Here is a 25,194-nt window from a genome sequence, read left to right on the forward strand (position 1 = left end):
ATTCTGCCATTTACTACCTATGTGATCTTGGTAAGTTACTGAAACTGTGTGCCTCAGTTTCCCCACACATAAAATGAAGATAATATTCATACTTACTTTAAGAGAGTTAGAGTGAAAATGGAGAGAATGTCTGACCTAGTAAGCACTAAATAAATGTTAACTATCAAAATTATTCACTCTGCCTCAATAATAATTAGCACATACCAGACTCTTTTGATATACTTGCATAAAAACATATTCTATTCATTCTTTACTGAACAGGATTTTTCTTAAATTTACTCTAATAACTATCAAATCTTAATTTGTCAAAGTCTTTAGATTTTTAAGTTACAGGGTGCCTGGTGGCAACCAACTCTTGATTTTGGCCCAGGTCATGATCTGGGGGTCCTGGGATTGAGCCCTGCATCAGGCTCCAATTGCGAGTCTGCTTGAGGATTCTCTCCCTTCTCCCTCTGCCCCTCCCCCACCCCCAGCTCACATTCTCTCACTCTCTCTCTCCCAGGCGTCCTTAAATAAATAAATCTTGAAATAAAATGAAATAAAATAAATCTTAGGTTAGGTTTCAAGGCCACCTTACCTAATTTGGTGTTATTTACATTTAATAATCTTACATTCTCTTCCATTATTTATACCCTTGGTAAATAATCTGAATATTTATTAAGTCCCTCTGTAAAACTGAATAACAACATTACCATTATTGTTTCTATTCATTTCATTAGAAAATTTTATTAATTTTCACACTGTACTATACAGGAAATACAAAGTGTTTGTCTATATGCAGGAAATGAACCAGAATTAGGAAGTATAGAAAATATATTTCAAGAGGAATATGTGCAATTTTTTATAAAACGATCTGATCTCAGGATGCCTGGGTGGCTCAGTTGATTAAGCATCTGCCTTTGGCTCAGGTCACGATCCCAGAGTCCTGGGATTGAGTCCCACATTGATCTCCTTGCTCAGTGGGGAGCCTGCTTCAACCTCTGCCTGCTGCTCCCTGTACTTGTGCATGCTCACTCTCTCTCTCTCCAACAAATAAATAAATAAAATCTTAAAAAAAAAAAAAAGATCTGATCTCTTCTTTGTTTTAGGTCACTTTTACAGTAACAGGCAATAAAATGGTTGTGTAAACTGAAGTCAAACATTTTGCTACACATTATAAGGCTGACCTTTATACAGGCAACGCCCCAACATTGATAAGATTTAGGACTATATATATGGAGAGAGAAACAAAGTGAAAGAAAAGCCTTTTGAACAAGCCAACTTTGGAGCCAGGAACCCCTTGACAGGAATAATGGGGTTATTAAGTTTTGTCTTCCTCTTAGTCCTATATCTGCTGCAGGGGTCTAATACTTCCCTCATTCAACTGAGTAACAATGGCTACGAAGGCATTATCTTTGCTATAGACCCTCAAGTGCCAGAAGATGAAAAAATAATTGAACAGATAAAGGTAAGAAAGAAATGGGATTTCTTCTGTTTGAATTGTGTAGAAGAAAAAAATTAGTTAATAATTATGGAAACTTCTGAATGCTGCAGGAAGCTTAAAAGCAGTATGGTACAGTAAAAATAATGCTGGAATGGCAGAGGGAATTGGAAGTTCTAGGTGGGGTTCTACCCTGTCTCACCATAAGACCAGAGACAAGGCACAGAGCCTCTCTGATCCTTAGTTTCTTCATCTGTAAATGAGCAGTTGAGCTCATCTGTTCTACGAACACTTATTTAATGAATACTTATGACATATCATGGAGATAAAAGAGTGAATTAAAAAATTCCTTGCCTTCGTGCAGTACACATTCTTTTTATATGATATAGATAATAAAAACATGTAAAAGTATAACAGGTCAGATGGTAGTAGGTTGCCATGGAGTAAAGTAAATCAGCAAAGGGGGATAGGCAGTGTTGGTGGGGCTGGGTAGGAGAGTGTGGGTTACTGTTTCATGTAGGGAAGTCAGGAAAGGCCTCATTGTTGATGGTGACATCTGAGTGGAGACCTGAGAGGAGTAAGGAAAGAACCCATTGAAAACCTGGAGGAAGGAACAGCAGGTGCAGTGAACATGCTTGATGTGACCAGCAGGAGGTGACGGCCAGGAAGAAGGGTGGGGAGATCTGAACGTGGAGACACAGAGGGCCCAGTCTGCTGGAAAGACTTGGGCTTTTACTTCTGAGTGCCATGAGAATCCATGGAAGGATTGTGAGCAAAGGAGGAGTGTGTTCTTTCATGCATGTTCTAGGATCACTCTGACTGCAGTGTTGAAGAAGTTCTGTAAAGGACTTCTACTTGTCATTCATCCTGTATAGCCCTGTTGCAGCACAGAGGTGTGGAGGGACACCAGGTAGGAAGCTGTTGTGGTGAGAAGTGATGGTGACCAGGAACAGGGATATTATACTAGAGATCATTAAAGTGGTATAATTCTGAACATATTCTGAGGGTATCATAGACAAATTTGCTGATGGTTTAGATGTAGCATGGGGGAGGGGTGGAGGGAAAAATAGAAGTCAAGGAAGACTTCAAGGATTTTGGCCTGAACACTAAGAAGGACAGAATTATTATCAGTGGAGAAGGTAAAAACTGTAAATGGAAAAATTTGGCAGATGGGAAATCAGGACTTAGTTTGAAGCATTTTGAATTTGAGATGCTTATTAGATATCCATATAGATCGAGATAAGAATCTGAATTCAAGGGGGAAATCAGGGTGGAGATAAAAATCTGGGAGTCATCAGTGTGCAGAATGAAATTTAAAGCCATAGGAATAAATGAGTTCACTAGGAAGTGCAGATGGAGAAGGGAAAGGCTCCAAGACTGAACCAAGGAATTTGATTTCTAAAGTTTCTTCCGACTATATCATTTCACGTAATAAAGAGATTGGTGTTACAGTCATGCAAATTAGCTCTGCCTGTCCCTGACATCAATATTTACTAATTCCTTACATTCAATTCCTCCCCTACTGCATCCTTATGCTCACTGATTTAGCCTTCTGCATGCATGTTGCTATCCATCAGAAGTTGATGTGCTTGACCTGGGTGGTAAGCAGGTGATTCTCTGGCTGCCATTTATTACTCACTCTGAATAAACTCTTGAAGCATAGCAGTGTTCATTTATTGATAACTTTTGAATTCCAGGGAAATATAAAGATTCCTCTACTGAAGAGCACAGGCATGAATAGCAGTTAATATAGCTGATTCTGAATGATGGCTTCTTGGTGTTCAGGAATAATCAGTCAGTTTCAAACTTTTCCGAACATCAGAAATCAGTATTTGAAAGAATAATTTATAGGGGCAAAAAAATTTATTAAAATGTCCTCTACTGAACACCATAAATAAAAGTTCAATTATTAGTAAGTAGACATGCCTCTAGATTACACAATATTTCCTAACATTCTCCCAGCCCTCTACAAAGTCCTTGCATTTATAGTATCAATCAACCTTGTGGAATTCTCTCAACCACATTATACAGAAGAGAAAACTGATAGTTGAAGAAGCAAATAATTTCCAAGGTCACATTAAATATTAGCACAATTACAGATGAGATCCAACACATGGGCTTTGAAGGCTGACAAATCTGGGTTTGAATTCTGGCTTATATAAGTTAACAAAAAAATTACTCTTTTTTTTCTAACTGGTGAACCAACTTGCAGAACCAACTTACTTTGGGGATATTATCTGACCATATTAAGATTCATGCTGAGTTTACTCATAAATCATGACCTGAGATGTCAATTGTCAACTTCCCTTATTCCTTTTATTCATGTGACTTTTTGGTTTGAAAGTACTTATATTTTGAAACATGGATAATATTAATTATCTTTGATCCAACTAGGATATTATAGGAATTCTGAGAAGGAATTTTGGAAGAGTATTATAGAAATTTTGCTTGGAAAGCCTGTGAGAACAATTATTAGCCATCCTAGTATGCCCTAATGGATCACAGTCATCTGACACAGGGTCTGTAAAATCCCTCAATGACCTGAGAATATGCCATTTCCCAAGGCAGTTGCACAGAGTTAAGGATACTACAAAGTAAATGGAATCCTGAGGAGTTATACAATGCACAATCCACACAACTGTATGTAGCAACCTACTTTTCTAATCTATACCACAATTCAAATCACCATATATACTTTTTATCTCATAGAAAGAGAGATAGCCATCACTTCAAGCAAAATATGACAACTGGCTGATATCTAAATATTCCGAAACAAAAATGAGGAAAGGCATCCTTAGGGAACAGGTAGAGAATTCTTTCACCCACTTTAGGTCAGTGATGAAGTAATTCCCAATGTACTTTACGAGATCTCTGAAGACCCTTTCCTAACATGTAGCTAATTCTTTGGCTTCAGTTCATGGCACTCTGGCTTCTGACTGATCCCACGGCTCTGAACCCAATCAGTTTGCTCATCTCTTCAATGCATATGAGTCAGTACACTGGACTCTCTTCACGAGAACAAGACAGAGAGGCCTGGGATTCCTGAAGAAGAATAATTCTATTGTGGGCTTGTGTCAGGTCAGGAAGCATCATGGAGGAGGAGAGCCCACACTGACGGAAACAACACTGTTGACCGGGATATTACCAGCAAGGGGAAGAGTTTGATATTGTCATCCAGCACCAAGGATCCCTCAATTATTCAGTGGTTTTGATCATGTACAATAGGTCACCATTAAGAAGTATTCATCCATCTATTTCCCCCACTAGTTAGTAAGTTCTAGAAAGAGACTATCTCATTATTATTAATCATTGCACCTTTGGGTTCAAGAAACTGAACAGTATAAAGTGATATTATTTTCAGCTTGTTGCCAGTGCAGCAAGCTCTGCCTATGATTAAAAAGCTCTGCATCTCCTATGAAATTTTCTATCATTCCACACCCAAGCCCTCAATCCAGCTGCCTCTCCTGGAGAGTGGGAGTATAATAAAAAACTCTCCTATGTCCCATCCCTACAGACTGTTCTCAGCTTGCATCAGCTAAGGCTGGTCTCTACTGAGACTTATTAACAGTAATGATATCAACCGATTTTATGACTATGTGTAGGGTACTACATAACTCATTTCATGTTTACGTTAACCTTAAAGAAAGGCTGTAATAGTCCATTTAAGAGACGAAAAAACTGAGCTTCAGAGACTTAAACTGGCCAAGCTCTATTACCCAGAAGGTGCTAATGCCAACATTGGAACCAAGTAGATGACTTTAAAGTCTAGGCTTTTGTAGGGGTGCCTGGGTGGCTCAGTCAATTAAGCGTCTGACTCTTGATTTTGGCTCAGGTCATGATCTCGGGGTGGTGAGGCTGAGCCCTGTGAGGGGCTCCACACTGGGCATGGAACCTGCTGAAGATTCTCTCTCTCCCTCTCCCTCTGTCCCTCCAAACCCCACGCTCACACGCATGTGCTCTTGCTCTCTCTAAAAAGGAAAAAAAGAGAAAGTCTATGCCTTTGTCATTTTACATAATTTCTCTTAACACCAAAGGGTTATAGAAGGGTTATAGAAAACTCAAAGCCTTTAATGTATAAGATTAAGATACAATTTTGGACTAATAGTTAGCAGAACTGGAACTGTGTGGCAGAGACCCTGCTCACTACTCAGTTTCTTTGTCTATCCACTCTTAAATTGGGAAATGCCTGTGATGAAGCCCTACTCATTTAGTCCACTGTTACTTGGCCACCCTCACGTATTTTTTCCTTTATAACAGGATATGGTAACTACAGCTTCTACTTACCTGTTTGAAGCCACAGAAAAAAGATTTTTTTTCAAAAATGTATCAGTACTAATTCCTAGCAACTGGAAGGAAAACTCACAATACAAGAGGCCAAAACATGAAAGCTACAAACACGTAAGAGTCAAAACATTTCTCTTAAAAAATTATATTTTCTGGTGATCCCCAGTTTTTCAGCACATTGATTGTTTTAGAGTTTTTTAAACTGAATGTTACCCTTTCTATTTCTGATGTTTTAAAGGTATTTTTAAACATTTTTAGGCCGATGTATTAGTTGCACCACCTACCCTCCCTGGTAGAGATGAACCATATACCAGGCAGTTTACAGCCTGTGAAGAAAAAGGAGAATACATTCATTTCACCCCTGACTTTATACTTGGAAAAAAACAAAAGGAATATGGACCATCAGGTAGGAATTTTTGTTAAAACATGTGTTTTGCAAATGCTTCCAACATTCAGTTTTGTATCCAGGTTAAGTGTACAGGTTTTGGAGTCAGTGTCTCCAGGTTCAAATCCTGACTTATCAATTATGTGTGACCTTGGACAAATAACCTAGTTTCTCTGTTCTTATTTCCTATAAGGCAGTAAATAGAAGGTATCCTACCTTGGGGAATTGTTGTGAACACTGAGTTAGATAATTCATATAAATATAGTCAGAACAATGTCCACAGAAATTTGAACACGGGACAATACATTTTTTAAGGCATACTTTTTCTATTTAAATTTTTCAGTTCTCTACAGCTGGATGTTAGTCAATCATAAGCTGCCTTTGTGGAAGGCAGATGTATGGCAAGCTAGAAAGAGCCAGGATGCCAGTTCTTGGCCAAGAAAAAACACTCATTGGCTGTTAGTTGCTGATATTATTAATTAACCTATTTGGTTTAACCAGATGAACTATCTATAAGTGATCATTTTTATCCAGAAAAATGACAATTTCATCTAGTTTAATCTAAAAGTTAAAATCATTGGCATATTAATACAAATCATTCAGTGAAAACCTTCCTAAATCCTAAAATCTCCTCTCCCATTGCCCTTTCAATGAGCACATAATAGGTCTCTTTTCTCTGCCAAATGTTCAGCTAGCCCTGGTCCTCATTGTCACTTGGACCTGTTCCCCACCCCAACTTAAAAGCTCTATCATCCTATCCCACCCCAATCTCATCTGTCCCTCAAACTTTAGCCTGACCATGTCTGCTCTCCTTGGCACCTCTAATACTTTGCACCTTTCTAACCTATAATCTCTTTCTTAGCTAGCATATCCTGCAAAATCAGTCATTTCAACTATAAGTATAAATACCTCAACTCCCTCACCATTCATATCCTTATGTTTCATTCAACTTGCCAAATCCTCTGTACTGAGTTTCCAGTCAGTTTCCTTTGGCTCCTGTTAATGTATTTCCAAGACTGTGAAAGAAAATTATAAAACTAATGGTATTGTTATATAAACGGGTTTTCCAAGCTCAGGGAAGCCCTCAAAGCTACTCAACAATATTTGAACTTACCTCCTCTTGGCTCCCTTTCTCATTCCCCATAGCAGCCCTTCTAAAACTTCTATTTTTCTCAAGATCTATAACCATTCTTTTCAATCCCATCAACAGATGCCTTGATTGAGAAAACAGAGCTTTATAGTAGAGCTAATTAATATACTTCCTCACATAGTTACCTATCCTTTCCATTTTATTTTATTTTATATATATATTTTTTATATTTGTGGTGAAAGCACCTGAAATCTACTCTCTTAGCAAATTAAGTGGGCAGGGGAGGCAGGGCAACCTGCCATGTACCAAATCCTTGTTGTAGTCGCTGATATGAGGGCTTTTCCCTTCCATACTGAAAGGTACAATTTCACACTTACTAATCTGGTTCCATTTGCCTAGAAAACCTTAAACCAGTGTTTTTATAGTTCAGTACATAGAGGAATAACTTAGGGATCTTGTTGATATGCAGATACTGCTTCAGGAGGTCTAGAGTAGGTCCAAGATTCTGCATTTCTTGTTAGCCTCCAGGTGATGCTTGGTCCAATGAACACATTTTGAGTAGTAAGGACTTAAAGAAGAAATGTGACTTATGCATAATACTGACACTTCCCCCCCTACTTTTAGATCTAGAGAAACACACATTACAGCAGAACAGACTATATGTCCAAATTCTTCTCCATTTCTATGTCCTCTGAAGTTTTTCCTAATATTGCTAAAACAGAAATTCTAGTTGTTTCTTCTTCCTGCATTTCAAGCTGTGGATTTACCTTTATTTTTTTATTTACCTTAAAATCCTTAGCCAAAAAAAAAAAAATTAAATTCCAACTCCCTCTCTTTGAGCTTTTCCTAGTCAAGGATTACATCTTATCCATCTTTGTATTTCCTAGTACTTAGTATATGCTGCATATATATAATTAATAATAATTGCTTTCACATAATTAATACTTACATATGCTAAGTACTATAAATTAATCACTTTATTTGGACACAACCCAAAATTTATATCATCTATAGCAGTGTTTTTCCATCTTTTTTTCATTATCAACTTCCTCAGGAGCATTTATAGACATTTTTTAACTAATCACATTCTAATGAAACTTTAATATCAAAGATAAGTTATATATCTGTTTATGTTGTTGGTAGGAGTAAGCTTTGGAGAGCTAAAAACCATTGTAATATCTAAGACTTTTTGCCCCCCAAGAGCCAAAACCCAAAGCTCAGTCTATTCTGCCCATCGCATATACATCATAAATATTTTGTTGATGTAACATGTTGTGTAATAAAAAGATGATACACTATATAATATAACCTGCTTTTTTATAAATAAAAATATAAATGTTAGCAGTTATTTAAAATGTAAATATAATTTTTTATCTGAAAAGTTTCTTAAAATATTTGAGGGACAATTTTGTCACTTGAATGATGATCATGTATTTGAAATATTTTCCTACAGATAGACTGTTTGTCCATGAGTGGGCCCATCTCCGCTGGGGAGTGTTTGATGAGTACAATGAAGATGAGCCTTTCTACGGTGCTAAGTCAAAAAGAATTGAAGCAACAAGGCATGACCATTTAAATTTTCTTAATTACTGTAGGCTATAACTTCTTAATTTCCTTAGCTTAATTTCTTTTAAATACCAATCATTTTTTTACTATCCCAATGCAGATAATAGATGCGATATCACAAAAGAGTGCTTTTTTGGGTTTTCTTCTTTCTTTTCTTTTCTTTCCTTTTCTTTTCTTTTCCTTTACCTTCCTCTTTCCTCTTTCTTTCTTTCTTTCTTTCTTTCTTTCTTTCTTTCTTTCTTTCTTTCTTTCTTTCTCTTTCTCTCTCTCTCTCTCCCTCCCTCTTTCTTTCTTCTTTCTTTCTTTCTTTCTTTCTTTCTTGAAAATGTACCTTAAAGTACCTGGTTGTCTATTTAAAATACACATAACTTCAAGAGCATTTGGTAGCCAATTTGGCACATTTTTATACCTCTCTACCATAGCTGCCAGAACTCGTTTGTGCCGAAGTTGTACTCTGTGTAAGGGGTTATGCCAAATCAAAATTATTTATACTACACAAGAACAAAAAAAAAATGGTTAAGAAATAGTGGTAAATGCACACTAAATGAGAAAACAATCTTCAAAGAGCCAGACAAGGATTTCTTAGGATTTGTGAAGTTCATTTAAAAATACCGATCTAATAATATCACAGTTAATCATAGACAATCCTCTTAGTTCTAAGATCAAGAGAGCAAAATAATTGTTGGTAGTTAGTTTAAAATTAGATGCTATCAGCTTAATCAATCTTAGATGCCCTGTTGGGTCTGTGGACTTATCAGAAAAAGTATAAACTGAAAGATACTTGATTTCAGTGAAGGCCCTTCCTCTACCCAATTGCTCCATCAGTTTTAGCACACGTATTTAAGGGGTATTACATTGATTACATTTGTTTATATCCTATTCCCCCTAAATGTCTAGTCTGTGCTATAGAATAGTCATCATGGTTGTTAATGTAGATATCACTATGTTCACTGAGTTCTGGGGCAATAGAAACATACAATATTTAGGAGACTCCCTAAATGACTGAATGAAATCTAGTAATTGCTTCTTAAATTTGAACTGGAAACACATTGAAAAGAGGGGGTAATTCACATTCCAGCATATCATAATCACTGCTACCTGCGGCTAATTCCATGCAATAAAACATGTCAAATGTCTCTACCAGTAAAGACTACTGTCTTAAGTGGTACCTCAATCTTTCCTTTAAGTCACATTTTGCTTTGGATAAAAATACTCCTGAAAAAACAAAACACTTGTAGCTATGCCACATCACATTCTTTTAGAGATAACTTCTTTAAAAAGAATTCTACGAAGAACTTCAAGCTAAGGTAGTACCAAGAGTAAGTGTCTTCACAAGTTGCCCCTTGAAGATGCCAACAGTGCATTTACCATCGCAAGACCCCCAGGAGAGATGTTTGGAAAAGGGGAATCTCCAGCCATTAGCATTAACAGGACAGCAGCAGCTTTAATCACAACAGGAAACTCAGCCATTGTATATACTAGACATCCCACTTAGAATTTCTTTCTGCAATTTCTTGAAAAACAGATAACTGCTCTGGTAGGAACTCTTAAATGTTGCTGTCAAAAACAGGATGTGTATGGTACATAAATAAGAATAAAGATCTTGATATACAGGTCATTATTAAGAGCCTTGATAGAAAGACTACTTAAGATTTTCAAAAATTTTAATTGTTAAGTTGCCTCAAAGACTAATCATTAAATATTTTCAGATGTTCCATAGGTATTACTGGTATAAATAGAGTTTATAAGTGTCAAGGAAACAGTTGTACGACTAGAGGATGCAGAATTGATTCTAAGACAAAACTGTATGAAAAAGATTGTCAATTCTTCCCTGATAAAGATCAAACTGAAAAGGCATCTATAATGTTTATGCAAGGTATTAATTCTGTAAGTATGCCAATTGTAATTTAACAGCATATATTTATATTCAAGGACATGTTATCATGTTTATAAAATATCTGTGCAGGTAACCTGAGAGATTAGACATATTAATATAGAGTTCTTTAAATATTAACTGGCATATGGTAAGCACAACTATTGTTAGCTAGCATTAGCTATCTAGTGCTAGCTAGCAAGTGTTAGCTATTATTATAATTATTCAAAATCTATGTTACTATTATATGATTCTTCAGTGAATCCTATTTCATTAAATAAATGACATATTTAGCAGGCAGATTTTTTATTTTTCAGATTTGTTGTTGAATTTTAAATGCATTGTATATAAAAAGGTTTTTTTCACTTTATTAATCTTTTAGGTTGTTGAATTCTGTAATAAAGAAAACCATAACAGAGAAGCTCCAAGCCTACAAAACAAAATGTGCAATTCCAGAAGTACATGGGAGGTGATCAGCAATTCTGAGGATTTTAAAAACACAACATCTTTGGTGTCACCACCCCCTCCACCTGTCTTCTCATTGCTGAAGATCAGAGAAAGAATTGTGTGCTTAGTTCTTGATAAGTCTGGAAGCATGAGTGTAAGTTTGTGGACCCATTTTTCCTGGATATAGGGACACAGAAGTGGCTGAATAGCTAAGAATACTCTGAACACTACCTGCTTGTTCTAAATTTCGTGGTGGCGTAAGTACTATCACCTCCTATGATCATGACCTCAAGAGGTGCAGTGAATATTGTAATGAAAGAAGTGTGGCAATAGAGTTAAAAACACCTAACCGAAGATCCAACTCCAGAAAATGGAGAGTTTACTGTGGGGCACTTTTAGACCCTTTAGTAAAGCCTTAGGATCAGATTTTTAACATAGACATGCTTTCTACTGGAAACACCTAACAGACATGAGGAGAGAGTGGATTAGGGCCTCTGGACTCCATTCCAAGTCAAGAAACAAGATCAACCAGGAAAATTGTTAATGTGGCTTTACCTTATTTGTATCATCTATATAAATGACCTCTTTATACTCAAAGACACAGACAAAAAGCATCACTATTATGAAGATACAGTCAGATTCAGCCATTTATTCCTTCTACTATCATTCAGTGAATGGAAGGCATTGTGCCAGGTTCTAGGAATAGAACTCATATCCTTAGACTTCACAGCTGAAAATTTTCTCTCCCTTCCTCATTACCTGGTTAACTCATACATATTCTTCAAATTTGGTAGAGGTACCCATTTCCTCCCGGAGGAAATGGGCTGAGCTTCTGGGCTGGACTAATGGTCCTTCTGCCTGTGTCCCACAATGACCTGTGCAAACCTCTATTACTATATATTATATTGAAATTACACATTTCTCTCCCACTAGACTGGGAGATCCTCTAGGACTTGAAGCAGTGTCTTATTCATCTTTGCATCCCTTTTGCCTGGAACAGGGTTTATCATGTATAAGCACTCAATAAATAATTGTTGAAATGAGCGTACATAATGTGAGAAGGCACCCTGAAGGATGGCACATTTGAGGCAGAACAGATAATGCTAAAGATTAAGAAAAATGTCTTCAACAAAAGGGGCCTAGGTGGTTACTGAAAAGCACAGCTGATACAGCTGAATGAAATAATCCACAACAGCAGAGTTTCAGAAAGAGCATCAGAATGCTAGAAACCTATACATAGAAGTGCTCTAGGAAGTGTTGCTGGGGAGAGATGAAGCTCCTTATTGGGAAAAGATGAGCAACCTCCTTTGGACAAGATACAGGTAGAGCAAAGTTTAAAGGTAAAACAAAGTGGTAGAGAGAGAGCCTCAAAGATGGAGATGTAAGAGCAGTTTTTCACTATGACTAGGTTCTAGGTAGTTCAGAGGGAAATTTGGGTTGTTTTGGGAGAGTGGGGTACCACAGATCAGTTGGTGATGAGGGACTAGAAAAGACAAATGTATGAAGAGGTTTACATCCTGGGCATTCATCTAGGAAAGAGGGATGTGAGTTCTAATGAGTTCTTTGCTAATTAATTCCAATTAATTCCATTTAATCCATTGGTAGGGAAGTGGTGAGAAGAGGTTAGGAGCAGAAGAGGAAATGTGGGAGGTAGGTAGGTACTGGGCCTCTCCGAATGTAGCTGCAGCTTAAGTAAGTTTCATCTTTTGGGAAGTCCTCAAGTGGATGGGGAGATTTCAGTCTCTAGATGGAGTCCATGATAGTCTGGTTTGATACTGTGGGATCTGGGGAGCAGTTTCATCTTGACACAACTGGATCAGAGGATTCCAGGAGTTACTAGGCAGTCTCTAAGATGTGAGTCCTCACCCCCAATTTCAACCCAACCCCCACGTACCCTCCACCTTTACTTTGGGTGCTTAGCAGCCAAGAATCAGCTCTGGTTAAAGCCTGTGCTCCTTACTATACAATATGTGTTCCATAATACACATAACTATATTTTTCAATTTTATCAATTGAAAGAAAATTGCTTTCTTTAATAACACTATTACTACTGGTAAAAAAACTAACAACAAATGTTACTCACTCATTCTATGTGATCTACTATTATTTTCCAATTGAAAACCCTTTGGTTGTTTTTCTTGATCTTTTTTATTCAGGGTTTTAATCGCCTAAATCGAATGAATCAAGCAGCAAAACATTTCCTGTTGCAGACCATTGAAAATGGATCCTGGGTAGGGATGGTGCACTTTGATAGTACAGCCAACATTAAAAGTAATCTAATCCAAATAATAAGCAGCAAGGAAAGAAACAACCTCTTGGAGAGCTTACCTACAGCAGCTAATGGAGGAACTTCCATCTGTGCTGGAATTAGAGCAGCATTTCAGGTGAGAATCATATTGCAAATGTAGTTTGTTCTCTTTTTAAAAAATTGAGGTATAACTGGCATACAATACCTTACTAGTTTCATAGTGATTTGATATGTTTATACATTACAAAATGATCCCCACAATAAGTCTAGTCACTACCTGTTACCATACAAAGTTATTACAATATTAGTAGTAGCTGTATTCCCTATGCCGTACATTTATCTCCATCACTTACTTATTTAATGACTTAAAATTTGTACCTCTTAATCCGTTCACCTAGTTTCTTCTTTTTTTATTTAAATTCAATTAGCCAACATATAGTACATCATTAGTTTTGAATATAATGTTCAATGATTCATTAGTTGTGTATAACACCCAGTGCTCATCATATCACGTGCCTCCTTAACGTTCATCATCCAGTTACCCCATCCTCCCACCCACCTTCCCTTCCACAACCCTGTTTGTTTTCTGGAGTCAAGAGTCTCATATGGTTTGTCTCCCTCTCTGATTTCTTCCTCTTTGCACCCCAATGTTCACAGCAGCAATGTTCACAATAGCCAAACTGTAGTTTCTTCTTTTTTATAATTAGGACATTTTTATGTTAAATGCTGCCACACATACTTACTGCCTAATTTTAACATGACTAATACAAAGAAGCACAGGACGAAGCCCATAGAAAAAAATCATTTAATGATTTTTTAATGGATCAGTAAATCAATGAATAAACTGATGGTTGAATAAATGACTATTAAAATGCCACTATAGTATAAGCCAAATGAAGTTAGGGACCTTGTCTTGTTACCATGCAGCAGTCAGTGCTCAATAAATATTAAATAAATATTTATGCCTGGGCAACAAAACTCGTCAACTCCTAAGACAATGAAACAATTTATATGGTATGACTCCACTTTGGGCCAATCTTCATTTCAGTTTCTGTGACACTCAGTTGGGGAAAACTGATGTTTATCAAAGCAGATGTAGCAGGGGCTGTTAGTCATGATTAGGGTCAAAATACTTGTCAGAACATGAGTTTTAAAATCAGAGTACTGGCTCTACCACCTACTAATTATGTGATCTTAGGCAAAGTTTGCAATCTCTTTGGACTCCCAGTGTCTTATTTATAAAATATAGGAAAAACAAGACCTACCTCATAGGACTATTATGAAGATTAAATGAAATGCTATACTTATGTATATAGAAAAATATTTATTATATAGTAAATACATATTTCACAAATGTCATAATAATGACAATGGTCATATATGTTTGGATAAAAATGAGAGTCACAATATATAATATATATTTCACTCAGACATATAGGGGGAGTGTGATGGGAATGCTGTATAAATGCAATAAATGTATTAAAGCATTGTCTATCTTTTTGTTTAATTTTAATGTATGTCAGAGCATATTTTACATATATTACAATATATAAAAGCCATTGTTTGCCTAAAAACATGCAAAAATTGCAATGAGTCTGGTCACTTTGTTCCCTGACACCAGTTTTATTAGGAATATCTAAGTTCCATACCCTCCTGTTTTTATTTATTTTTAAATTCAATTAATTAACACATAATGTATTATTTGCTTCAGGGGGACAGGTCTGTGATTCATCAGTCTTATATAATAGCAGTAGTTCATTATCTAAATCCTCTTCTGCAAATCTACATACACCTCCACTCCACATTCATCAAAGCCACTGATAATCTGTCATTTGTTTCCTCTTGGCTTGGACTCAATTTCTCAAAATGGTGTACCAAGAAGCCACTACTATTTAAAGCTGTCAAAGATGAAATATGGTTGCTATCCTGGGATAAATTCTTTTTATCCTCTCTTATAGGCACCTAGATTCAGAACTCTGAGTTTCAAACTGTTTGGCTTTATAAGAAATGGGTTCAAGCCACAAATAGAACTCAATTTCAATAAATATAATTCGTGTATTCTCTGAGCACCACCAATATTCTTGGTTTTGTGCTCATTACTGTTAGAGGTAAAATAAAAGTTATATAACAAGATCCCTAAACTTGACCTGCTTAGAACTTTCCATATCTTTTCTTTATAAGCATACTAAAGGTTCCCTAATTTGGGATTATTAATTTTTTTTAAATGTTGAGGTAGAGTTTTAATGCACGTAGCTGTATATGCAACAGACTTTATACACTGAAGTCTTGTTAGAGGGTAGTCTGGTCAGAGAAAGCAGAGAAATATTTAATGCCACATTCTGCAGTTATATTTTTTTGGTGTCTGGTTGACCTGAGTCCTCAGACTGAAATGCCACTGTCATTTAACCCAAGTAGAATTTTTCATAGCCCTGCACCCACATAACTTCATTTGAACACACATTCCCTGCAGCAGATAGACACAAAAAAAAATCATGTTTAAGTTCCCCTAAAAGTTGTTGAGTGCAGATTCTATTATTTTAAAACAGACGTTATCTCTTTTCTGCACCCTTTTGTTTATTTTCTCTGCACATTTTTTTCTAGTATCCTGTAAGTCTTTTGATCTAGGAACACCAATAATTACATTCTGATTGTATCTGTAGGTAATTAAAGAAGTATACCCTCAAATAGATGGATCCGAAATTGTCTTGCTAACCGATGGGGAGGATAACTCTGCAAAGAATTGTATTGATGAAGTGACGCAAAGTGGGGCTATCATTCATTTGATTGCTTTGGGACCATCTGCCGATCAAGCCGTCATAGAGATGAGTGCTATGACAGGTGAAATATGACCTATATATATATAAAAGTCCTTTGATAGCAATGCATAAGTGTAAAGGCTGACAACAATTTCTCTCAAGCTCTTGCCCTGCAGTGCTATGCCAGGACCTTGGAACCAGGGTCGAACCAGACCTGATCTCTGTTCTCAAGGTGCTCACAGTACTGCTGGCTGGAGAGATAAATAAAACTACTAATCAAATAGCATTATCAGATAACATCCTTCCATGACAGGAGAAATATATAGAAATAAAGCACTATGTGAGCAGAAGAACCATAAACTCTCCCAGAGTTGTATGGAGTCAGAGAAAAAAGCATGAGAAATGAGGTGACTTCTGAGCTGGGCCTTGAACAAGGTGTTTACTTTTCTGGAGAAAGGAGGGGTGAGAGAAGATGATCAGGTCATGAACAAAAAATTCATGTTGGGTGACAATGCAAGGCACATGGAGAGGTAACGGGAAATCCATGAAACCAGAGCATAGGCTTTGGGGTTGGGGTGGGGGCCAGATGGGATTAACAGAGTCTCAGGCTGAATAAATCTAAATAACAACAAAATTTCTAGATGAATTATAGGGCAGATGCTACCTTAGGTACAGACAAATAATGAAAATGGACCACATGTTTTCTGTGCCTTCTTAAACATAGTAGGATAAACAAAATTTTTAAGATTATGAATACTAATTGTATTGGGTTGACTTCTAATGCTACCAAATATATACTTGCTTGTTAATGCTTAGTTGCACAAACTGCCATCATTTCAAAGTACTTTCATGGCTATTGTAAAATTTATTTCTGTCCCAAGTGTCCATCCAAGGTAATGCTTTTTTAAATTTGTCTCTATTGCTTACTGTTTTTCTATCTCCCCATTGCCAGTTATTGTCAGGATACCTCAATACGACAGCTCTTTAGCCTTTCTGAACTGATTCTGACCCACTTTGGCAGAAAAAAAAATCTGAAGGCCAGAATTATCATAACTGTATCTGAAATAAAAGTGAGCAATTACCCTAAAGGGCCATGCAGTCTGTGAGCTTTAATATGTGGAACTGTAACATCTTTCATATTCTGTGATTATTTCATGCATTTCAGACAGAAATATTTCTATAAGTGGGGTATGAAAGTTGCTTACATTTCCTGGTTATGACAATTTAACATTTCATGGTTAATCTTTACACATACCTGACTTTGTTCTATTTTAATAATATATACAGAAACTATAATTTTGTTTACCCTGTTACCTTATTAATCATAAAATGTGATAGGTATATATTTTCTAGAAAGCAACCTACTTAATGTATTTACATTTTAGGAGGAAACCATTTTTTTGCTTCTGATGAAGCCCAGAACAACGGCCTTATTGATGCTTTCGGGGCCCTTGCATCAGGAAACACCGATCTTTCCCAACAGCCTCTTCAGGTCAGAGCTTCCACTCCTCAGGTCTTTGTGTTTACATTTAGCCATAACCAAAAAAATAATTCAGTTGTTGTAAGTTTTGAGTCCTATATTTTTCTCAAAGTAAATTTTTAATTAAAATTAAAATTTCAGTATGAAATAGAAATTATTCTTTAGATATGACTAAATTAAGTAGTGAAATAGCAGGTATATTTTTTCTTTTTCTTTTCCCACAGAATTTGGTTAAGGGATAACATCAAAACTCAATAATGTTAAATTTTCTGCCAAAAATAGACTTTGTCTCATAATATAGCTTTCATTTTTCTATGAATGCATAAAAATATCTCATGCTTCCAAGATTTCCCCCACCCTTCCCTGTTGTGAAATAGATTTAAATTAGGTGAATGCACTCAAGAACTCAGTTTGAAAATGAAAGCAATGTAACTTGGAAATAATTTATCAGAAAAAAGACAGTGAATAATCATTGCATATCTACAAATTTAGGGCTCATCTTACTTCTTCAACCACTTTTTTCACTGACTTTTCATTTTATTCATCTCTCTTCTGAACTCTACTTCTTTTCTCATTTGTGTTTCAACAATACCACCATTTTCTATTTAGATTCAAAAATTTTACAACTTCCTTCTTCATTCCTCATTCACATCCCATGTGAAATGTCAACACAGCCTGTTTCCTTCAAAATATTTTTTACAAAATTCAATTTCTATCAATATCTATTCCCACCAAGTGAGTATCATGTCATTTCATCTTCCAGTTCATCAAGTTACTGTCCACATTACAACTTGCCATGATCACCTAAACAAACCTATTTTCCTCTATTCTCCAACACTGAAGAGCACGAAGGTATAGGATTCAGAGTTAAGATAATATGTGCAGATCGGTTTGGAAGTTGGGTTTGCAGCTTCACCCTGAAAACAGTTTAAAAATAGATGTAGCTTGGCAGTGTATGGAGAATAAACTGAAGGAGAATAAAGTTCATTTCTGAAGGTTTCAATCTGGATGACTGAAAAAAAATGAAGACAAAATTGACATGTAAACAGGGAGAAGTGATTTTGAGAATATTATTTTCTGATTATTTTAACCTTGGGTTTTGAGTGGATGGTGGAACATTAAAATGGAATATTCCAAAGGAATTTTAAAATATAAGAGCAGAATGTGGGAAATCATCCAGAAAGAAGACACATGCATGCAGGATATGCTCAAAGTTTTAAGAATGGCTTTCTAAATGATGTGGAAAGGGCAGAAAGTTCTATCCCGGTCACTCGAAATGCCTATAGGTTCTTAAGAGAAATAACTAAAGGAAAACAAATTTTTGAAAGGTTAACCTGGATTTGTGTACATGATGTATAGCTCTTGGGAGAGAATAGTGAAAATAGTTAGAGGTACATTGCAATAATCTGAGTAGATGGGAACATGGGGATGGTGGCAGCTAGAATACAGAGCAAAGGCCACATTTCACTCTTTACTCAGTTATTTTCCCCTAATATTACTATGTAGTCAAAGCCTTCCAACTTTCTTAGACTTTCCTGATGGGGTACCTGAAAAAGTCACTCCATTCAGATTTAACTCGGTAATACTTGGTCTACTCAAAGACATGTCCACTTAACATAGATTTTTGTCATTGCAATGTGATTTCAGTGGTAGAATTCACTCCCTTCTATCAGCACTGGTGTGAAAGTATTTTTGGTTTAGACTGGTTAAGAATAGAAACGAGATTTCCCATCATTCCTGAAATGACACACTTATAGAAAGCACTTTCTGGTCAGTGCATAAACTTGGCTTTCCTCGACTAAGAGCTATCCACAAAGACTTGAAAAATTTTCTTTGAATCTCCTCTCAGAGAACATCCTATCTTTCACATCTCTTTTCAGGATTCCAATCTTCACAAACAGTTTGCCCTCTTTCCACTCTTGTTGGACATGTTTACTGTCTGGTGCTACTCACTCTACTTCATGTGTGAAAATTATTTCAAGATTTTACATCAGGAAAACCTCCATGTTTGCTTGTCTCATCATTTGATAGTCCTGATTTTCTCTGTTGAGGCCTCTTTTTACTGTGTCTTTATTCAAATACTCTAGGCACTACCAATAAGTATTTTTTTTAATTCATCATTTAGATGGATAAACTGAGGGTAACACACACACACACACACACACACACACGCACACACATCCTACAGCTAATTCTTCTCTGAGGTTGTAGCACTCTTTACTGCTAAAAACTTGGGTGGATGTTTGCCAAGACAATGGGAAAAAAATAATAGGGTCATATCTCCAACTATAAAACCCATTCTCCTGCTTTAATGCTTTTATAATACTTTATCCTTTCCTGAGACTGTATTTCCACACTATCTGACTGTCACATCCCAATCAGCTTTCAGAGAGATCACAAGCCTAAGGTAGGATGCCCTATATAAGCTTGTTCTCCAGCCAGAAATTAAAAACTGGATGAAAAATGAAAACAGAATAAAATTGCTCTCTTCTCCAGTCATTAATTTTTAAAATCCTTTTAAACAGCTTGAAAGTAAGGGATTAACACTCAACGATAATTCCTGGATGAATGGCACTGTAATAATTGATAGCACTGTGGGAAAGGACACATTCTTTCTCATCACATGGACCACACAGGCTCCTGTTATTTCTCTCTGGGATCCCAATGGAACACCAATGAGAAATTTCACAGTGGACACAGTTTCCAAAATGGCCTATCTCAATATTCCAGGAACTGCAATGGTAAGCAATTAGCTTTTAGACTTCCTCCCACATTTGTTTTGTAGCTGAAAATACATTGTTTACTATCACAACTATAGGTGTCACTACTTGTATCATCTTCAAAATTATAACAAAATAGAATGTACTTTCTATGCCTGTGTGCTCCCAAAATTATGGTGGCAGGAAAAAGGAAGAAAGAATGTATACATTAGGAGAAAGAGAAGGAAAAAAATTAGGTAGGCTAAGAATAACTTTAAAGAGGCAATGAAGGGAGACTCTCTGCAAGTGGTGTTTAGATAGCTATAGAGTTATTCCTTATTAGCACTACCAGACCATAGAATCTGTGGACTTGAGGTTAAAGAAAAAGGCCAAGACCAAGGCAAACTTTCCCAAACTTATTTTTCCCAGCTGAGATTTCTCAACGTTTGGAAATCATGTATGGCAATAGCCAGGATGCCCTCTCTAAACTGCCTCAGTTTTCCTCCTTTTACCCTCAAAACTGTCAAAACCCTGTGTATTCTGTAACATACTTATAAAATTTATTTTATGATAGTAAAAACACAAAAAAACCTTGATCATGGATATTTACTACATTTCCATTGAATTTTTAGGTGGGTGTTTGGACTTACAGTCTTCAAGCCAAAGCAATCGCAGAAACATTAACTATCACAGTAAATTCTCAGGCAGCCAATTCTTCTGTGCCTCCGATCACAGTGAATGCTAAAATGAATAAAGACACAAACAGTTTTCCCAGCCCAATGATTGTTTATGCAGAAGTTCTACAAGGGTATGTACCAATTCTTGGAGCCAATGTGACTGCTTTCATTGAATCAAATAATGGAAAAACAGAAGTTTTGGAACTTTTGGATAATGGTGCAGGTAACTCACAGTTTTTTTTTATGAATAAGCCTGTAATTTCATAACTCAGGATATGTTATGGGTCCCTGCAGCAATGTGGGGCAATAGACACCAGAAGAATTGATGCAAAGTATGGATGAACAGCAGGACTAGCAGGAAATTCTGTCCACATAAAACCTATGAAGTATTTAGCAAGTGCCCTGCACATAGTAAGCACTCACTAAATGTTATTTACTGTCATTATTATTTTGTCACCTGGACAACCAATGTCTGTTACCAGTCAGGAAGGTCTCATTCAGGAAGTTGAGAACAGCATTAAGAATTCGGAAAAAGTGTTTCTTAGGGGCAAATCATTAAGAAAGTCTAGCTGGAGTGAGTGAAGCACAAGCAAGCAGATGGGGTTAAGTGACAGAACTTGAGCACCTGGCAGAGAAGGGGGAACAGGTAAGAGTAATACCCAAGAGCTGGAAAAAAGTGCAACATGTAGTCTTGGGAACTGAGGCCCAAGGTCAGGTAGAACTGCCAAAACATATGAGAGACATCACTAGAGCATCGGATACCAGATCTGAATGGCAGAAAACAAGACACAGAATTGGCCATGCTCTGTCTCCCTGGTCTGTATGGGTGAATAATACCTTTTTCTCAGACTCTGGACTGTCCTGGGAACTGATCCTTCTTTTGAGAGGGCAGTGAGCAAGGAAATTACCATATTGTTAACCTTCTGAGTTGTCAGAATTTCCTATCAGTATCTTTTGCAATGTAATTAATCCAGTCGATTTATAATCCCATCATCAACTAGAATATGCCCTGTGAAAAATTTAGAAGGTAAAGTTGTTCTTTGGTGGACCTCAGTGCCATCATCTGGTATAGTAATAGTTTCCTCGACTATTTCCTGATTTTTCCCCTTTTCCCAACCCCTTCCATGCTACGTTAAAACTTAACCTGTGTCTTGTTCATTTCTCAAGCTTTTACCAGATGTCTACTCAGCTAATTTGAAATGTCTTTACCTAAGGAAGTGTTGGTGATAAACAAAGACTTGGAGCAGAGGTTCTCAGACTTTAGCATATGAAGGAGTCACCTGAAGGGCTTGTTATAACACAGAATGCTAGGCCCTTCCCTCAAAGATCTAAGTAATTTGCATTCCTAATATAATCAACAGGCATGCAGGTGGTGCTTGTCCAAGGACCTCATTTTAAGAACCTCTGTCTTTGAGTGTTAAACCCCCTGAGAAATGTGTTTGCAATTTAATGAATAACTCTAGTACTGTGATATCAAGAAATATACTTATGATACAATATTCCTGAGCTCCCCTAAATGTTTATTCTAATAATAAATGGGGATTTTCCACTGCCAGACCAGGGAGTTAATGGACCATAGAGCAAGAGGTGAGGACACAAAAACAAAAACAACAACAACAAAAAAAGAGTAGTTGAAGAGAAGTCAAAATAAGTCATTTTTGGGTGACTACAGTAAGAATTAAATCCCATCCAAAGATACTTTTTCTTTAGTGGGGATCCTTTTGATTTGAACAGGAGATAAGATAATAATGTGTTTAGATAAAGTAAGAGCTGCAAGAAAACCATTTGGCTAAAATATGGTAAGAAGAGGACTATAATCATCTGCACAGAAGCTGATAAAGTGAAGGTATTTACTATACATACATAGGCATATGATATATATATATATATGCATATATATAATAACACAAAGGTATATCAAGTCGACAGGATACTGGTTGGTAGAGCATAATGAAAATATTCCCCAATGGGTCAACCACACAATAGCCTGATCAAGGGGATGTGCTTATAAAGTCCATATCCTTGGCTTAGAAAATTCATAAATACTTCTTTTTCTTCACAATAATACTTTATTCCTTCATTTCTATAACAAGGTGCCGATTCCTTCAAGAATGATGGGGTGTACTCCAGATATTTTATAGCTTATTCAGAAAACGGCAGATATAGCTTAAAAGTACGGGCTCATAGAGGGGCAAATGTGGCCACACGATACTTAAGGCATCCACTGAATAGAGCTGCACATATACCAGGATGGGTAGTGGACGGTGAGTGATGATATCTGATATCTGGCTTGAATAATTGTGAGTTAACATGATTAAAGCTTCAAACACTTTACAACTCAAAGTACAGCTTTTCTCATTTCTGAAATGAAGTTCTCAGTCATACTGGGTTTTGCCTCCAAAATAACCTAAGTTTTGGTATAGTGTCTGGCATCTAGTAAGCACTCAATAAATGTCAGCCATTGTTATATTAGTTTGGAACACCAAACCAACATCAACAACAATATATCAATTTCTAACTCAAGATAAAGAAAACAGGCTAATGTGTTATGTACCTAAATACAAGCTTGTGGCAGAATTTATTTTTCAGGTTACACAGATACCTGATTCAGTTTACAAAGATACCTAAATAAGTTATTTATTTTGAATGTTTTTATTAGGTCAAAAGCAAAAACGTGTAGCGTAAGATGATGATTAGGATTAAGAATGCATTCTTTGTTAGCTTTCCTTCAGCTTGTCCCTTACCTTGTGTATTTTAGAGGTTCTCTGTTGGCAAGTGGAATATAACTTGAAGTACTATTCCTTAGCACTTGTAGCAGGGAGGAAGGGAGAAGACTGGCACAAGTGGTTTAAAGGAAAACAGTAAAAATTTCCCCAGGTTTATTCCTAGCTTGGAGATAATTTGAGAATATTGCAATTCTTTTTTTAAAGGTCATATATTGAATTATATAACATTATTCCCATTCAATGAAGCCTTAATTCCAAAGTGATTTGTTATCCGATTCTATCCTGCAATATCCTGGTCAGGATGCTAAAGAAAAAATTCTGCCACAATTGGATGCTTATGACTTGATCACCAAACTTAGTAAAATGTGACTGTGTATACGTATGAAAAAAGGGGAGGGGCAGGAAGATGTAGAATGAGGAATTCAATTCACTGAGTTCTAAAAATACTAGTATAGACTTGCTTATTAAATACAGCAAATTTTTAACACAGGAAAAATTGAAGGTAATCCACCAAGAGCCGAAATTGATGAGAATATTCAAACAACCTTGGAGAGTTTTACCAGAACAGCATCTGGAGGTGCATTTGTGATTTCAAATGTTTCAAAACTTCCCTTGCCTGACCTGTATCCTCCAAGTCAAATCACAGACCTTGAGGCCACACCTGATGGGGATGAGATCAGTCTGACATGGACAGCACCAGGAGATAATTTTGATGTTGGAAAAGGTAAGGATGAAGTGACCTGTAGTGTTAAGTGAAAGGTGCTCATTGCAAAAGCAAGGGTATAAGTGTACATGGAAGGGGAACAATTTTTAATTGACTTCTCAGTGAAGGATTAATTTTATAATCTGATACTTTCAAATCAATCAAACATGACACATTATAAACTGGTCCCACTTTTCAAATAAAGTAGATAGCATTTAGCAGTTTAAAAATCAGAATTAAGCTTTCATTGAAAAATTAGTAAGGCTTTGGCTGTGAGTATAAGCTTTGCATAACTAAACATTTTTGAAGAGAATGGATAAAATGGAATTTAACTTGTATTCGTCAGTTTCTAAGCTACATGTAATTTTTTTTCCTTAGCTGAACGGTATATCATAAGAATAAGTGGAAGTATCCTGGATCTAAGAGACAATTTTGATAATGCTCTCCAAGTAAACACTTCTGATCTGTTACCAAATGAGGCCAACTCCAAGGAAAACTTTACATTTAAACCAGGAAATATCTCAGAAGAAAATACAACTCACATATTTATTGCCATTCAAAGTGTGGATAAAAGCAATTTGACATCAAAATTATCCAACATTGCACAAGTAGCTTTGTTTATTCCTCAAGCAGAACCTGATCCTGATGAAAGTCATCCTAATTCTGGAATTAGCATTTCTTCTTTGGTGTTGTTAGTGGTTGGATCTGTGGTAATTGTTAGTTTTATTTTAAGTGCCACCATTTTTATCTTACACAGGAAAAAAAATGCAAGAAGACCTAAAACAGGATTTTAAAAAACATCAACAACAAACTGAAGGATATTTCTGAATTTTTAAATTC

The 25,194-nt window shown here is 36.3% G+C and overlaps 1 protein-coding gene and 1 long non-coding RNA gene across 2 annotated transcripts in view; one reads left to right on the forward strand and one right to left on the reverse strand.

The window, feature by feature from the left end:
* LOC148109172 (uncharacterized) overlaps nt 1–25,194 on the reverse strand; it is a 230,015-nt gene that overhangs the window by 111,254 nt on the left and 93,567 nt on the right. The window lies entirely within an intron of this gene.
* On the forward strand, nt 1,292–25,148 carry CLCA4 (chloride channel accessory 4). Its single transcript, XM_045801318.2, has 14 exons — nt 1,292–1,447; nt 5,678–5,818; nt 5,963–6,110; nt 8,633–8,741; nt 10,455–10,632; nt 11,001–11,219; nt 13,222–13,449; nt 15,974–16,151; nt 17,455–17,561; nt 20,075–20,290; nt 20,881–21,148; nt 23,019–23,189; nt 24,142–24,375; nt 24,733–25,148. Exons 1-14 carry the CDS (start codon nt 1,292–1,294, stop codon nt 25,146–25,148), a joined length of 2,769 nt encoding a protein of 922 aa, XP_045657274.2.

Source organism: Ursus americanus, chromosome 12, assembly GCF_024610735.1.
Source record: "Ursus americanus isolate L20-20 chromosome 12, mUrsAme1.1.p, whole genome shotgun sequence".
Taxonomy (NCBI): Eukaryota; Metazoa; Chordata; class Mammalia; order Carnivora; family Ursidae; genus Ursus; species Ursus americanus.

Excerpts from the sequence above, each read along its gene's own strand:
- CLCA4 (XM_045801318.2), top strand. The coding sequence starts at position 1,292 with ATGGGGTTATTAAGTTTTGTCTTCCTCTTAGTCCTATATCTGCTGCAG. Across the intron at positions 5,819-5,962 it reads AACATGAAAGCTACAAACAC|GCCGATGTATTAGTTGCACC; the intron begins GTAAGAGTCAAA and ends AAACATTTTTAG. Across the intron at positions 23,190-24,141 it reads ACCAGGATGGGTAGTGGACG|GAAAAATTGAAGGTAATCCA; the intron begins GTGAGTGATGAT and ends TTTTTAACACAG.